A 17,563-nucleotide genomic window follows, 5' to 3' on the forward strand; every position below is an offset into this window, starting at 1 on the left:
ATATTTGTCGGTGACGATAACCGACTATGGAAGGAGTTTTCTTCCTTCCTGATCTCTGGTCAAAATGACCAGGTTGTATGGCCGGGAGCAACGAAAGGTAGGTCCAATCTGGCCCACCGAAGGACTAAATAGTAAATACGACCGAGGTATGTGGTCAATATTGGCCACTCTGATGGAGTACCTAAGTAAGGTGCTGTACGAAGTATACTTTGATTTCTTTTGATTTGTCACTATTCGGGTGGGTTATGCTTCTATATATACATACATTCTCGCATATGTGCGAGAGTGAAACCCCTATTAAATCCCGCGGACGAGTTAAACTCCAAGTCAAACTCCTAGAAAATCGTGTCACGCTTAATTAAAGATTTGTAGGTACATTATGTTGAAACACGGGTGTAGGTAGGTCTATAAATCGGAATACGGGTAGGTAGGGATCCGGATAGTCAGGGATAGGAGGACATAATTCGATAGTTTAAAAGATGAGATAATATAAATTAACGAAGTAACAATAACTTTAATATACACTGAGAAAACAGTCTCTGAAAATTTATTTGTGGCATGTAACGTTTATTTCACTGAAATAAACATTATATGCCTCAAATAATGTTTATTTTAGCGAAACAAACATATGCCACAAATAAATTTTCAAAGACTTTTCTCTCATTGTCAGTGTAATAAGTACGTAAAAAGAATGTTGTGTTATTGTACGTATACCGAATATTTCATATATAACGTCGAAAGAAATATTGTAGGTATTGTACAGATAATATATTTCTAATTTTATAATGTCATTATTTCTTTTATAATATTGTATGTATTGTAAAGTAAATATTAGGAAAATGAAATAAATAATAAAAATGTAAAAACCAAATTGTAAAGAAAAGAGGACCGTTGATTAAACGCGGTGGGGGTGGTGGAGGGCCTCTTTATAGTTCAATTTGTTTCTTTCAAATAAAATTTTAGTTCAATTTCACAGAGTCTTTTAATCGATAGAGTTTCGTTTGCAATTGATCGATAAATTTGCCTTTACAATTTGATTTTTGTTTGCACATTAATAAAAAATGTACAATTATAAGCACAGCCACATATGTAACACGTTGTGTGTACTGTATAACATTTTCTATTAATGTTTTACATTGTAAGAGTTAGGTATGTATTATTGTAAGTACATGTCATATGTTTATACATATATAATTTTGTCATAATGAAAAATTGTACATATTTTTATTGTATATTACGTTTTTAGTTTCACTTTATGTAACTTCCTCTCTCTTTTTATATTTTAGCATATATTTTAAAATAAGTTGTAAAAAAATTAATGAAATTATAAAAATGTAAAAATGCAATTTTATCGTAAACAAAAGAGGACCGCCGATAAGAATTCGGCGGGGGTGGTGGAGGGCCTCTATAAGTTGGTCCGTTTTTATCGGATAAAACTTTAATTCAAATCTAAAAAAGAGACATAATTTCATTTATAACTAAAAATGCAAAGTTATAATAAAATATATAGACGACCAAGTTTATCGAGAACAATTTACTACAAATTTGGTTGGTAAAAGCAGTACAACGTAGCTTGTCAGCAAAATTTTATTTTATTTAGCAGTTGTACATATAATTTATATGTCAGCATTTTACTTTTCATTCCATTGCTGTATGTAAGTTTCATGATAAGGGCACACATACTCAACGTAGACGTCTGCGGGATGCGATACGAAGAAGATTGGTTTTTGGCTCGTGTCGCTACGTCGATTTTTCGTCGGGTTATAGAGTTTTAAAAATTCGACGCGCGCGCACCGTTCACGAATGAAGACCGCGCGAGTTGTTTGGTCTTCGAAGGTGCGATAATTCTCTGTAATCCCAAAAACTGGTGTGGAAACACATGTTTCTACGATAAGTACCATGAAAGAAATCGACGCGAGTTTTTTGTATGCAATTGCAGGCACGATAATTCTTAAAAAATTGGCATAAAACTCGAGAGGCGCACGTGTTCGGTAGTAAATGGCTGCGTTCGGCAGAAAAAGCTGCTTTGCAATTGTTGTAAAATTCATAGATCTGATTGGCATATTCTCTTAAATTTATTCAAGATTAAGAGAATACGCCAATCAGATTCACGAATGTTACAGCAGTTGCAAAGCAGCTTTTTCTGCTGAACGCAGCCAATATCTTTGCGCGAGACGACGCATATATACGCCGTCTGCGACTTCTGCCCTAGGTTGTGATCGCGAATCGATGTAATTATCAATATCTTCGCACAGAAAAATCGTAGTAAGATGCTCTTATTGTTAGTCTCATTGGAAAGCTAAGATTCCATCCTTCTAACAAATTGAGACTCGCTTATCTCGGATCATTAGTTTATCAGTTATAAGAGGAAACTTTTCTCTATTTATTTCCTCTACTACTCCTCTACTACTTTCCTCCTCTACAACTTTCCTCTACAATCGCATCAGACTGAACAAGACTTGACGTTAAAAATTTGTTTATTACCTTTCAAAAAGTTGTACATTTTTCGACATTATTTTATGTTTAGTATAGACGAAATATCAAAAAATTAAATTCACATAAAAGTACATAGTATAAATAAAATAACTTTGAAGTTACAACATATATTGACACCTTGACGTAAAAAAATAATATTACACTTTCCTTTCATTGTACAACGAATTTGTTATATTCACACATAATGTTGCTTCTCTGAAACAATTTAATATAAAGATAAAATCAATTCATTATAGATACGTGTTACTATGTATTTAATTCTCATATTAGATTTTATCGAATGGTTTTACAGTCTGTTATTTAACTTAATTAAAAATTTATAATTAGATATTGAAGTGCAATTTAGAAAATAATGCACTCTCTCTTAGTTATATAAAATAAAATAAAATATATATAAAACGACAAATTTTAAAGAATACCATCACACACATATTTCGTTCAATGAGGACACAGTTACCTTACAAACTTCTAACACGAGAAATTAGAGTTTAAAGTTAATCGCGCAAAATGTCGCGCAAAATGAGGTTAACGGCGAGACGAGATTGAAATATTCGCTAAAATATTCTCGGAGTTTGCACGTGTTCGCTCGCGATTAATTTGTCCGGCGAAATGACGAGATTGTTGGGGGTGCACTCGGGCTTTCTGGCGAGATACGTGATACCTCCGATGGTCCTCGTCTCACGGATTTCCGATTGGCCATAAGTATTCGTTCCTTGCATCGCTTGCACACCGCCTGTGCGTTTCGTTGCTTCTTCGGCACTTGATTTATCGCCGGTATCACCACCGGCGCGATCGATCCTCGTCGCGCCAGATGCATTCGGCTGTTGTATGCACGCGATGTCGCCCTGGCCGCCATTATGACCCGGTAGGTTCTGTCCGTTGAGATAGTATTGCTGTATCTGATGATAATGTGGAGCACCTTCTTGGAGGATCATGTCGTTATTGCCATGGCATCCTTGGGCGATAGGTATGTTCTGTCGATCGTAAGGGATTGACCCATGCGTATTCCGTGCATAGGGCAGCGCACCTTGGTTTTGCAAAGTCGGCATCGTACTACTCTCCTTTTCAGCCTGCATGCTGTAACAATTTCTCGCACTCTGCCTTTGTCGCGGGTACTCTGCCATTGAGGGTTCGTCGGCTCTTTTAGGTCGCAGGACACGCGAAGGCGGATTATTCGGATTTCTGCTGTTCTCCAAACCGTTTGCCAGGACTCTTTTCTGAGATTGCGAGGGGACTTCTGATGCTCGCGGTTGTTTGTTTTCCGGAATCTCGTTGGAATCTTGAATACCGTTCAATCTAACGATAGGTTTTTTCTCGGCCAAATTGGCAAGATACTCGAGACCTTTTCTATTTGTCGGATCCTTCAATACCTCCAGCATCTTCTGAACGTTTTCAAGATCTTGTAGGCCGTTATTACGCTTTTGAGGGCAGATTATTTCCTTGTATACTCGCATCTTTAGTAAGCTGGAAGTTTCGATGGGCCTTCTATTTTGCTGGTAAAAGTATGCGGGGTCCATTGGTGTTCTTTGATTTTCAATCGGATTCAACGAACTCGGATTATTTTCCTTGGGCCAAACTTCTTGTGGCTCAGAATGCGGAAGATAGGGATTATAACGCATGCTGTATGGATATTGCGTGTACTTCAAATTTGGATGACATACATTGCTCAATGCATTTTCCTGATAATCATACGGATAACAGGCAGTATGATCGCATGACGTTTGACGGTCACTTCTGTACGGCCAATTGGTCGCCTGCCATAGCTGATAAGGATTCATCTGAACATACGTTTGCCGAGGCGCAACTTGATTACATATTTCCTCCGGTTTTTGCTGATGATAATTCTTTTGCTGGTCAGTTATTATTTTATCCATTTTCCCCGATGATTTGTCGTCCATCAAGTATTGTTCGTTCGAAGCTCTTTGCTGTGCACTTATTCTTTCAATATCGCTGTACGATATTCGCGGTGGCGTGATATGTACCATCCATTCCGGTTTTTCGTCCTTCTCTGCTCTTCTTCGAACGAGTCGGGTTCTCTTGATCTCCTCTGAAATATCTGAGTTTTGTTGTTGAAACTGCGCGATGTAAGTCAGATGTCTTTTTTGCTCATTCAGTAACGCGTCGAATTGACGGCGCATCACCTCCTCAGGTACGCCTTGTTGTCTCATGGTAGAAACCAGCAGTTCCTGGTCGCGAATCATGTCGGATGTAAACTTCAATGTCTTCTTTCCTTCTCGATTAGCGTGAGCGTCCACGGTTGGCCGACCAGATTTTTGACTTACCTGATTCTGTGATGCATTAGATTGATTTTGGACTCCAGGATTTTGCTGATTGAAGTTGGCATCGTGCGCTTGATAATAATATTGCCACTGTGACGGTGACTGCTGATGCAAATGTTGCTGATTTTCATTCGCCATTTGCATCCATCTGTCATTTTGTGGCCATGCGGGTTGAAAGCTAACAGGGTATCTGAGATTCTGTTGATGGATAGGTAAATTATGCCGCACTAATCTCATCTGATTCACTGTCATGTCTTGCGGAGAAGTCATTCCTGGCCCAGAGCTTTGCGTGATAGGTAATGGTTGATTGTAATAATTGCAGTATATTCCTGAATTGTGGTGTATATGTTGTTGCTGGTTGGATATTGGTTGCATTTGATTGAGCGCCTGCGGCAACATTTGTTGTCCATACGTGCTGTGCTGTGTCTGCTGATTGACTTGGTGTAGACTCTGTTGAAATGGCGCATGAAACTGAGCAATATTTGGATAATTGCTCGCCGTCTGATTATTCAGCGATACATTAGCATTTTGAGCGATCGTTGCTTGCTTCTGTTGCTGCATTTGCATGAACATTTGTCTGTGGTTGGCTGCATTTCGATCACTGATCGGTTGCTTCTGGCACCGGCTGTCAAACTTGGAAGATTCATGGCGATTTTGATCGACAATCGCGTGCGAATCGCTTGAAGATTCTTGTGCTTGCGGCATCGTGACTTGCATCGCAGGGGTTTGTGTAATTACCGACGGTGTAATTATCGCGGGTGGGCTTCGAAGTGATCGATCGTGGACGACTGCTCCTTGGAGACTATTTGGTACGAAAGGACGGTGCGCCTGTCTTTCGGGGGACGCGATTCGTCGAGTCAGCGTGCTTTCAGAGTGTGGATTCGTTTGACAGATCTCCTCATGGTTAGCGACAACCTGTTGCTGACTCGTGCTACACGTATTTTGCGGCTAACAATATATAAATTCCATTAATACAAATCGTTAACTTAATAAAGTTAACTTTATAATATTATTTTAGCGTATCTCTATGTTATATAAAAATCAAATTTTACTAAAATTTTATAATAGCATAATTTATTGGTGAAAGATCTATGTGAATCCAGAGTGTACTCAAACCACCGGATATCTTTTTAAACACAGATTCTTCAGAAAATTTTAAGACAAAAATTCTAATACGAAAATGTCGAAGCTATAATAGTTTTTAAATAATAAGCGATTATATTTCACAAATGACAGGCCTGAGATTTCGCGCATTCAGACACGGCGACATGACGAGTGATAAAAGTATTCCTATGAATGCCGTCCTTTTTATGAATTATGCTTATCGCATAAATTTTAATAACATTTTCGCTAGACGTTTTTCCGCTTAGACGACAATATTATTAAAATTTATACGATAAGCATAAATTCATAAAGAGGGCGACATTCGTAGAAGCCCTTTTATCACTTGTCATGTCGCCGTGTCTGAGCACGCGAAATCTCAGTCCTGTCGTTTGTAACACATAATCGGTTATTATGTAAAAACTATTATATATAGCCTCGACATTTTTGTATTAGAATTTTTGTCTTGAAATTTTCTAAAAAATCTGAAATTAAAAAAATATCGGGTGATTTTAGTACAACCTGTACATAAGATTAATGTAAATCAAAACCAATATAAATGTACATAATATTTTTTAAGTATTTGATGTTTACTTTACATATTCAACCATTTTGATATTCATATTTTAATTATTTTACGAGATTTAATTATTTCAAAAATTAATTTTATATGTGTAGCGTTAATATAAAAGTTCAAAAAATCTCTTAAAACTTTACTTTTAATTGTTGATGCGGCAATTGAACAGAAATCGCGTCACCATATCCATTATTATTTCTGGCGGAGGAATTCGTGTAAAAAGTCCCGGATTCTCGAGGATCTTGTTGTACAATTAAAGCGGCGATTGGCTCAGGCGAGAACATTGGTGGATTATCTAGTTTCTTAATCTCTTCGGCAGGAAAACTCTTGAGTCGTGGCGAAGAAGTCGAACGTGCTTCTTTTGATTTGTTGTGAGAATTAAATCTGGTTTTCGGAGGCTGCATCTCATCCGGCAATACCATTCGGTCTTTAGATCTCGCGGCCTCATCCAACGAATTTGAATTATGCAAATTCTGTACGGATGGCGATTTTACGGATCGCGAGCGTCTCTGATGACTTGTGGTAGCCGATCGTAAACTCGCTACGCTCGGACGTGAAAACGATTCTTTATGTCCAGAAGTCTTCTCAATTGAAACTTTCCTAAAGAAAAATTTCCAAAAAATAAGAGGCTTTAATATTATTTATATTATTGATCCGACACATGTGTTTCTTGAGACGCTTACCTCTTTTTCATCGTTAATTTTTCTTAGGCGCTAATTTAGATAAGACGACATTTGCTGTCAAAAAATCATCGTTTAAACTTAATGAGAAATTTGACATTAAATCGGATTTTGTATTACCGCCGAAAGGAGGTCGCGAGTTTTGACGTGTTGAAAGAAGAGTGACAAGTGCGTGACTAGTTACCATGGATACCATACGTGTTGCTTTTTTATAAATTATATAATTTCCTACATTGTCCTACAAATATATCATATATATTTTTTATTTTTAAAATTAACATTAAAATAATGAAATAATGAAAGCATTACTACTTTGTAAAAGAAAGGATAAATTTTTATTTAGAATTATGACAAAAATAGATAAAGTATGTAATATAAAGTAAAAGATAAAGTAAAAAATGATTTATGCAGTTTCATATTTTAGAAACAATTATATGGATTTCTTTATTCTTTACAATTTGTACGTGTGTAGGACATAAACTATACAGTATTTTATAAGGTACTAGAAAAATATATAATACAATATTAATTTAAATTCATCAGTGTAAAACAAAAGACAAAATATCACAAGATTGAGATTACATGAAGAGTCAATTAAAATCATATTTTTTTGCTCATATTGCTTATTATTTCGACAGTAGATTTATGTTATTTATTTATTTCGTAGACGTTAATTTCGTCTTCTTTGCTTAATAAATTTTTTTTTCGGTTTTAAACCAACGTTGAATCGAGTATATCTTAATTATTTCTCACATTCTTCTTTTCCTGTAATCAGAAAAAATCAATAGAGAAAAATTAATCTTTATCTAAGATCAACTTATAAATATCTTGTCAAAAACTTTCAATCTTAATTTTAATCTTAAAACTTAAGGCAGTTTAGCAAACTCGTATTTTTTTACCTTTTATGTACTCCTTTTTTTGTGACGCATACTTTACTTACAGTAGCATGTAAAATTACTGTCCAGTCAGTTCCCAATTAGAGCGCCGTCACTTAACAAGGAGGACAAGGTACTGCAAAACAAGAAACCCACATTAATCTCAGTAACAAATTTTAATAAAGAGAAGTACGGTAATAAACTGACGGCATAACGGTGGTCTAGAGAGCGAGTTACACGAGATTGGTGGTGGACAAGGTGTGCAAGGAACGCAATTCGTGTTGCAAACGTAAAAGCGGGGTTGTGGAGAGGGTGTAGGTGGTAAATACGTCATTTCTATTTTTGGTGGAGAAGAGGTACAGCAGATTGGGCACGGGGGTAGATACACCTTTTACGAAAAGAATTTTTTTATACATTTTTTTATTATCAAAGAAGTATAAAACATGTATGTGTATGTTTTATATCCGCGTGCAAGGGCAACAATAGAAATTAATTATTTAAAATCAAAATGAGACAGATTTGAAATGATAAAAATTGTTTCAGTACGATGTATGATAATAATCACATGAGATCTTTTAAGAAAGGACTTTATGTGTACAGTTCAACGATAAACTGAATGTTAAAACATCTTTTTGTGCCATTACAATGTACGTATAATGTACTGATTAGAAAAAATTCTGAAAGAACGAAAGTTGATGTTTCACGCGACAAACATACCACTGTCTTAGTAGGTTTTGGCACACACTGGGGTGGACAAGCTACTTTATATTGAACACGGGGTACACGAGGCATACAAGGGTAGCTCACAGGTGGAGTACAACAAATTACAGAGCATGGAATTGGACATGTCTTTAGTAGACGACAGGAAGGAGGAGGAAGACATAAATTCTGGCAACTCCTGAAATTTAATAAACGCACAAATTATTAAATAATTAAAAATAATTATGACATATTAATAAGCAAATTAAGAAACGATATTTAATACTTTTCTCTGTACTTACATATTTCAATCTACTACAATGTATTACATATTTATAATTTAATTTAAAAATTAAATATAAAATATTTTTATAAAATGTTTTTTCGGGTAAAAACTTTTTAATTAATTATATCTGTGATGCTTTATTATTATTTTTCATTCTTTGACTATATACTGAATTATTTATATGGAACTGAAAATGAATAATTTCGACGATAATCGTGTAGATGAAATTGCGTTAACACATGATGTATTTCTGTCTAAATTAAAGTCTATTAGGATAATAGAAATTTCTACTAAAATTTACCTCGACATGACGCTGAAGATGTACTCAAGACAACGTTAATTGCCGACGATGTTAATCTGTATATTTCTTTAAAACTTCAATAATTGACATTAAATTGTCGATGATAGTTGGTCTTCAGATCAAACGAGAGACAATATCAAGTTACTTGGAATTTAGTCGGTCACTGACAAGAAATACTTCGGAATTTAAAATTAGCCTCTCATATCTGTGAACTGATCAGCCAAAGTTTATTTACCGGTAACCTTGGTGACCCGTAAAAAGTCAATTGTCAGCTTTCACAGAATAAATTACGCGCGGGAATCACATACGGTGATTCCCGTTTCTCCTTTCCGTTTCTAAATATACGAGGCGGCGCGTTGATTGCTTGTTTTGTAAAGCATTCGTCATAGTTGATAGCTTGAGGTCTAGAAAGTTTTTATCTAAATATTTTTAATTGATAAAGATTGATAAAAGTTCGAAATACACATGTTTTAAAATAATAAACGTAGATAACAAAATTTTATGATTTATGCCACTTTACGGTAATTTGATAGGGTTTAATTATCAAAATTTGATATTAAATATGAAAGTATACCGCGGTCTTTCCCAAGAGAAAGTCGATTTAAAATTAAAAAATTTATAAATAAAGTTTATCATTAAAATTAAGATGCAAAATAAATAAAAATTAAAAACGATTAAAATAAATTTGTGCATTGTAATCAGATTTGTGCATAAACTGTTTAATTTCATTATATCAGTTTGCCAACCGTTGGTAGTAATACGTTTGGAACTAGATCGGGTTCAATCACTTGATAAACAGCATTTGCAATTTGCATACCGCTGATAAAAAGTATTCGGTCTAAACTGACTTTAACTGGCAACGGAAATCAATTTCGTCACAACTGTTTTGAGTCCTAACAAAGGGATTCCTTCTCTGCGGGGAATGTAACTGTCACCGCATGTCCACAATTCGACAATACTCCCGATGCACATCAGTCGGTGCATTCCAGCAATGGTTCACGAGCTCGACTGAAAAGCTAGTAACAAAAGCAGCGCCGTATCTTTGTCGCAATATCTACATTCAAGAATATATCACGATTTCTCGACATTGTTAAGGAATAATAATGATAGACACAATCGCGATTAGCATATATGCAAATGACCCAGACAAATTTTAGTTTTACGTAGAAAACTAGGAAATAATAATATACAATAAAAAAAAGTCCGATTAAATATAATCCGATATATCCGTTTGTTATTATGTATAATAATTGGATTATCCGATTAAATTTAATTGGACATTTTCCTCAGTGTAGGAAACTTGTGTTTACAAAAAGGTATAGTTTCCCAAACAGCACCAAGTCGACTATTAGTTGACTGTCAGTTGGCAGCAGAAGTCTAAAGTCGACTTCAAAGTCAAGCTGAATGTCAACTTATAGTCAACTAATAGTCGACAAATGACTCGACTATAATTAATATAATAGTCGACAAATGACTCGGCTGTCAGTCAGCCAAAAGTCGACTTAGAAGTAGACTTTATGGCAATTAAAGGTCGACTTTATGATGATTAGAAGTCTACTTTATGGCGATCAGAAGTCTACTTTATGGCAATTAGAAGTCAACTTTTAGTCAATTTTACGTTATTTATATTAACTACTAAATGTTTAATAGTGACATCTTGAAAACCTGATTGATTAAAGTTTTTATATTTTAATTGTATAATATTTACAATATATAATACAATTAAGAAATAATAAAATTTATTATTTTTTAATTGTATTATATGTATATTGTAATTAAAATTTGTATTAAATTGTATTAAAATATTGATCAAGTCTTTGAAAATGCTCCAATTAAACTTAAATAATAATTATAATGAGCATATATCTTAATAAAAAACAGACAATAAACCAGAGTATATATTATATTATTTAATTATGCTTTTATTTTTTTGACAAATTTGACAGGTTTTCTTGATTAACTTGTATTAATCGACACATTATGTAAATTGTATTAATTCGGTAGCCACGCGAAAAATATGACTCGTCTTATGTCCAAATACGATTGTCATCTATCAGGAAGACACTGATATTTCACGAACAAGCAAGGAGCATGCATGACTGTCGCGCTACACGCGGAAAGTGAGTCGTCGATTCGTTATATATCGGTTCGACATATTGGCAAAAAAAATATTTTTTACACATTTTTGCACTTTGCCGAAAAAATAAGAAAAAAGATGACGAAAAGATTTTTATGTCTTTCGGTAAGACGAAAAAATATTTTTTAGTTAATTTTTCGCTTTACCGAAAGGCGACTTTATACTTCCTGAAAATGTCGACTTTAGGTCGACTTTCAGTCTATAGTTAAAGTCGACAATATACCATCTTATAGATAATAAGACTATATGTCCACTTGAAAAGTTGACTTCAAGGTGACTAAAAAATGTCGACTATCAGCCGGCAAACAGTCATTTGTGCTATGTGGGTTATTACATGCACATATATAATTACAGTAATTTCTGGTCACTTTAAAAGGAGAATGTTCAGCTTATTTATTTATAGCATTTTTCACGATCATTGTATGTATTGCGAACTGTCGTTGCGGGAGACAGATTCGCGCGATTAAACACGTAAAAAGAGTACAGGTTCTCGTATTACTCCAACTGTATTTATTGTGATACACGCATGCTTATGCAATAGCGATGAATGAGTGCGCGAAACGAAGGCTCGTATTTCTTGTGGGCTCGCTATGCGAGAACAAATATTGCCTAGATTAAACGGGGCATTGGTGTCGACTGACAGGGAATTGGCTATGTTACGCAGAACCCTGGTCCATTCGGCGGCTGGGCGGGAATGCCGCGTCTGTTCATACGGCAAGCGTGCTCTTCCAGGCGTTGGGCGGCGACACTGTTATCCTGCTTGTTGAAGCTCCACAGACGTTCGGCTGCCGCGCTCGCACGTGGCCAGATCCTCGGGTGCACGTTATTTCTGAAAATAAACGAGAACGCTCGGCATACATTTCGTTTCGTTCATTTAATCGTTTTCTTAACAGGCAAAATAAATATAGTCGTTCGCACAGTATTTCATTCTTTGATACATTTGCCAAGGAAAAGATTATAAATATTAGAAATTATTTTCAAATAATGGATCTTGTCCATACAATCAAATTTCTTATCCGTATAGCGAGTCTATTATAAACTATATCATTTTACTGTAATTTATTTTCTCTAATTTAATTCTTGCCACAATTAAAATATTAATTGTTTTCATTGTAACTGCACGCTCTCATAATTGATTATTCAATTAATGTGCTGTTTGTATTAATATGGTAATTAGTAGATTTTTAAATATGCAAAAGAAAAGACTCACTTGTCGACGTACTCTGCCCACATGCAGGTCTCACCGCCGAGCATTAGATGCGTGACATTGGCTGCGTTTGCAAAATTGAAAGGGTCGCAATTGTAATATTTTTGCCAATCGCCACCGCCGGCGATGTGGTCCAGATACCAGCAGGATGACAGTAAGACTGGATGACCCGCTATAGTCGCTCGCTCTAGCGCCTTTTGCCAAAATGGCAGCTTCCAAACGTGCACTACGGTGCTCGCGGGCAACACTACGCCATTATCGAAAACCTATAAACCGTGCAATTTATATGTGATGAAATATTTTGTGATAATAAGCGATAATATTTACATTTTGCATAGCAATCACGTCGTATCTTTATTAATTTTCTCAATAATCAAATGTAAAAAGAGAAAAGCAAAGTAACTACCTCTTGCCATACAATAGTGTTGGCGTCCAGCGAACTGCTGATCGCGAGTATCTTGGCTATATATTCGTTCTCGAGCAGCTCGTATTTCGTAGACATATTGTGCTCTTTCATGTACTCGACAATTTTCGGATTGCTGGCCCAGCAATCGAAGGGTACTTCGTCGCCACCCAGGTGGAGATATTGATCCGGGAATACTTGCACGATCTCGGAGAACAAATTCCGTACGAAGTCGTACAGCATCGGATTCGTCGGGTTCATCGGGCCTAGTTTACCATTCGGATTTCCGGAAGAATCTAACGGATATGCGAGTGAGCTAATTTTCATTGCCGAAGAGATATTAATAGGGTAGGGCCTGGAGATATAAGTCAATTTATGTGGAACTTTTAAAACCGTCATTTTTATCCCTGAACACTTGGATTTTTATCAGAGCACCGTGGCTGATAAATTATATTTTCTTCATTTACCGTAGCACGTCGTAAGTAACTCCGGGTAGGCCTGACCCCACGATCTAGTATGTCCAGGTGTGTCGAACTCGGGCATCACTCGGATCCCCCGTAATCTCGCGTAATTAACGACTTTCTGCACGTCATTAGGCGTGTAGATCATCGAGTGATGGTAAGCGCCTTTGGCGGACAGGTCGGGATACCTGGTGCTCTGATACGGGAAGCTGTTGTCGTCGACAATGTGCCAATGAAGGACATTTAGCTTGTTGTACGACATAGCGTCCAGTGTCAACAGTATGTCAGATAGCGGTAGATAATGGCGAGAGGTATCGAGCAGGAGACCGCGATGCGGCAGTTTTGGCTCGTCCTGAATGTACTGACATTTTACTTTCAACTGTAACGATTAAAATCATATTGGTTCAGTCGTCCAGACGAAAGATAATAATATCCGGGTAGATGAATTGCAATGTAATGAAAATATTATTAGCTCTGCACTCTGAAAGTTGTTTTCCTGTTGACAAGGTCCATAGTCGAGACCAGCAGAAATTATCGATACTTTTTACGAGAAAATGTTAATAATGCAAAGAGAAATATTATTTCCGCGTTTTTGTCAACTTGGCGTTTCATTCATTCGTATTTAGCATAGAAAATCCATTATTTAAGCTAAAAAGGTATAAATATTTAAATATTTACGCTCGGGCCGTCGCCAGACGGTGCCAATATCTGCGAAAAAGTCTCGAAACCACGAAGGATTCCCCACTCGGATTCGGCCCATAGGATGGCGACCGATGAATTCTCGTTTATCTCAAGCTGATCTGCAAAAGGCGCGTATCGCGATATCAAGCGTCGTGCTAAATCGACTCGGTTGAGAAAGACGGGCACGGATAAAATCATAGAATTTAGCTCGCTAATCGGTGGTTACGACCTTACGGCATTTAGCTTTAAACGATAAGAAACTAGGAAGCAGATCAGAGTTGTCTTATTGTCCGCCTTCGTTTCAATCGTTTTGCTGATTGCCCATTGCTCAACTCGCTCGCGAGCCTTGCGCGTGTTCGGTCTGCATTCATCACTTCGCACCGTGGAATCTCCTTGGCTTAATCGGACTAAATTAATTGTAATACCCTCCGCGATCAGTTATAAATTGATCGATCATTGTTTCAAAGAGCTCAAATATAACCACATCATGAGGAATAAATTGAAAAAAATATTGGTTACGTTATGTTACTTGAGTATCGTAAATTTTGTACAGACGTAAAAAGTTATATATTTTTATATATTGTATTTAGTTTTAAACCAAACGTATTATATATTTATAAGAGATACTAATGTTCTTAATATTAAGACTGCTTTCTATCGCAACTTTAAATGTAAAAGGTTTAGTAAAAGAGTTACCTCTTTTTAAATAGATATCTGAAAATATAAAACGTGAGGACTTAGCAGTTGAAGAAGATAAATCTATTACTCTTCGTTAGATAGAAATCAAATTTGTGCTTTATAACTGAATGATCTGTATGTACGGTTCATACTCTTATTACTTTTTGTCTGTCAGTCAATGTACCGTTTAATGAAGCCTTTCGGAAATCATCAAATCGATGGTAAACCGGTTTAATATCGCTGATAAGGGGAGACGTTATTAAGGACTGCAAAAATCCAATTTGTGCGCACGCAAGCCCGTTATCGACGCAAATCGGTGAATGTTAGGTCGGGGTTACGAGTGAGCTGCTGCTCACTGGCATCATTCAATTAATTTGTTGGTGCACTACCCATTACTTTGTAATGTATGCTGCACATGCAAAGAGAGTCACAGCACATGAAACATGCATTAGAGTTATGACAGACTTGAAACAAAAGTTGCAGGTTTTCTGCCATCAGCTAATTAATTTAATTGGATAAATAACAAGGGACTTTCACTAATGAATTAACTTTAATTAAACATTCACGTTTATCTATTTTTGAATCTATTTAAAGTGTGGAAGTGCACGCAAATAACACAATTATTTCTCAACACTTTCTGTTATTTGTAACAAATATATGTACTTAATTGTCGTGGAAATTAACAAATTAAAAAAAATTAGGTTTAATTTTCTACAAACTTACAAGATTCATTCATATACAAATGTGGCCAATGTTCGCCGTTCTGTTCACAAGGCTGCAACATACGGATGCTTAGGGCCTCAAGAGTGCCTTTAAAATGAGGGTCGTCTCGAACGGATGTTCTTGGCTGCCCTTCCGTGACCAACCTTGCTATCCTAGCTTCCGTCAAAATAATTCTCGTGTACCGTTCTATCGCCTCGGTCACGATATCGCACACCTCACCGTTTACCTTTACAAGTAAAAACATTAAATTATTTAAAACGGCACAAAATTATATTTTATAAAACTCTCCCCAAAAAATTAATGCACAAAAATTAAAATAATTAATTTTTTTATTTGCAATTAATATTTTCTTATTAAAGTTCTTCATTTTATATGAAAAATTTATTTATTCTTCTTTTGAAGAGATGGCAGCAATATTCAATGAAGACGCAAGTATACTATTTTAAAAGATAGAATAAGTGAGAAAGAGATCAATCATAAAAATTAAAATATAATTATATACTTTGAAAAGAGCAATTTTTAGTGAACTTTTGCGTTTGAGGTTAGATATTTCCAAAAATAGAAAGAATTAATATTCGTTACAATATTAATATTAATTTCTTTTTAATATTTGCTGTAATATTAATGTAACATACATTACGCCTAATTACTTGCTAAATCTATGTAAAAACAGAAAGTAAAATTTCTAAAATTGCGCGCCATATAATTAATACTGTGAACGACTATTGTTTCATTGAACTCTGCGTTTTTGCATTCGATGAAATAACGGTTTGATTGAAATAGCTGTTTCGCACGTGCACGTAACTCTCATTATTTTATTACGAAGAAAACGCTGCAGTAATATTGAAAATGACACAATCGTACGATAGAATCTTATTAATTCGTTTGAATAATTCAGTATGAATATCCGTTCAGAAAGGTCTAACTACTGAAATTATATCCATTTTCTGTGTCATATCAGAATGATGACCGTTAAAATAATTTGATAGTTTGACGTATAGTGGAAAAAGAAAAATGAAATGATAAGAAGACTTACACGGAAGTCAAAGTTTGACGGTCGCAATAAATAGAAGTCTTCTTTGACCGTACGCGTTTTTGGCATAGGCCAAAGTTCGCCCCTCGTGGCTTGGACCCATGGGCCCGTGTCCGAATTCAACGAAGAGACTCGCCAGGGCACGACGGCCAGCAGGACCGAAACAATCCAAACGCGACTCCACATGTCTATTTCTAGTTAAAGAATGATTCAGGTGCACGATCGAGGAACGATGCGACGCCAACGAGTGGTCATCGTCTACTGACGATCGCAGGATGCCGGAGAACGCACATACGTACGATAGTGGTAACGACCTTAGCCTGCGCCACTTAAGTTTTATCACTTTGGTCCCCGGGTGAGTCTCACGGTCAAGTGAGAATAACCAGTCCTCCTGGACGCTGTAGTTTATCCTTAAATCTTGGCCGCCCGTCCAAAATTTTTTGTCTCGTGTCATGTATAATAAGACATCGGGGAAATCGCTCAAGATGGTCAAGTCTAATTTTTTGATTTTTGAAAACAGAGAACAGAGCAGAGAAATTAACAGAGTTAAAGAATCTGGTTTTGCTTTTTATTAATATATTATTTTATCGTTTAATATTACATTAATATATTGTTTCAATTTTTATGTATTATACATACATATATGTACATATATGCATACTTGTGTTTTGTGACACTTTTACTTTTCAATTAATTATTACAATTAACTACAATTAATTTTTCATTTTGGAATATGACCGGTTAAGTAGCAGAGATATCTATTTATCGGTTTTTAATTTCTTTGTAATTTTTTCATTGATTTTTATCGATAATAGACGAATAAATAAATATTTTTGTAATATAAGATTAAGCAAAATAGATTTCGCGGATAAGATAATAATTAAAGAACCTCTAATTGGTGAAATTGATATCTTGTTTTTTATTATTAGCTTTTAATCTATCGTCA

At 35.6% G+C, this 17,563-nt stretch overlaps 2 protein-coding genes and 1 long non-coding RNA gene across 3 annotated transcripts; all 3 read right to left on the reverse strand.

The window, feature by feature from the left end:
* Window positions 1–2,889: 2,889 nt before the first annotated feature.
* On the reverse strand, window positions 2,890–7,147 carry LOC105568712. Its single transcript, XM_012024581.1, has 3 exons — window positions 7,137–7,147; window positions 6,594–7,053; window positions 2,890–5,723 (listed from the first exon to the last, which is right to left on the reverse strand). The coding sequence occupies exons 1-3, from the start codon at window positions 7,145–7,147 to the stop codon at window positions 3,051–3,053; spliced, it is 3,144 nt and encodes a 1,047-aa protein (XP_011879971.1). The 3' UTR covers window positions 2,890–3,050.
* Window positions 7,148–7,580: 433 nt separating this feature from the next.
* LOC105568590 lies at window positions 7,581–9,998 on the reverse strand. Its single transcript, XR_001009440.1, has 3 exons — window positions 9,295–9,998; window positions 8,033–8,144; window positions 7,581–7,898 (listed from the first exon to the last, which is right to left on the reverse strand). It is a non-coding gene; the product is annotated as an uncharacterized LOC105568590 (long non-coding RNA).
* Window positions 9,999–11,799: 1,801 nt separating this feature from the next.
* Window positions 11,800–16,910, reverse strand: LOC105568591 (beta-hexosaminidase subunit beta-like). The gene is made up of 7 exons (XM_012024393.1): window positions 16,621–16,910; window positions 15,585–15,810; window positions 14,181–14,302; window positions 13,509–13,881; window positions 13,045–13,337; window positions 12,642–12,904; window positions 11,800–12,260 (listed from the first exon to the last, which is right to left on the reverse strand). Exons 1-7 carry the CDS (start codon window positions 16,801–16,803, stop codon window positions 12,083–12,085), a joined length of 1,638 nt encoding a protein of 545 aa, XP_011879783.1. The 5' UTR covers window positions 16,804–16,910; the 3' UTR covers window positions 11,800–12,082.
* Window positions 16,911–17,563: the final 653 nt, after the last annotated feature.

Source organism: Vollenhovia emeryi, unplaced genomic scaffold (assembly GCF_000949405.1).
Source record: "Vollenhovia emeryi isolate VEMERY1.0 unplaced genomic scaffold, V.emery_V1.0 DF939128.1, whole genome shotgun sequence".
NCBI lineage: Eukaryota > Metazoa > Arthropoda > Insecta > Hymenoptera > Formicidae > Vollenhovia > Vollenhovia emeryi.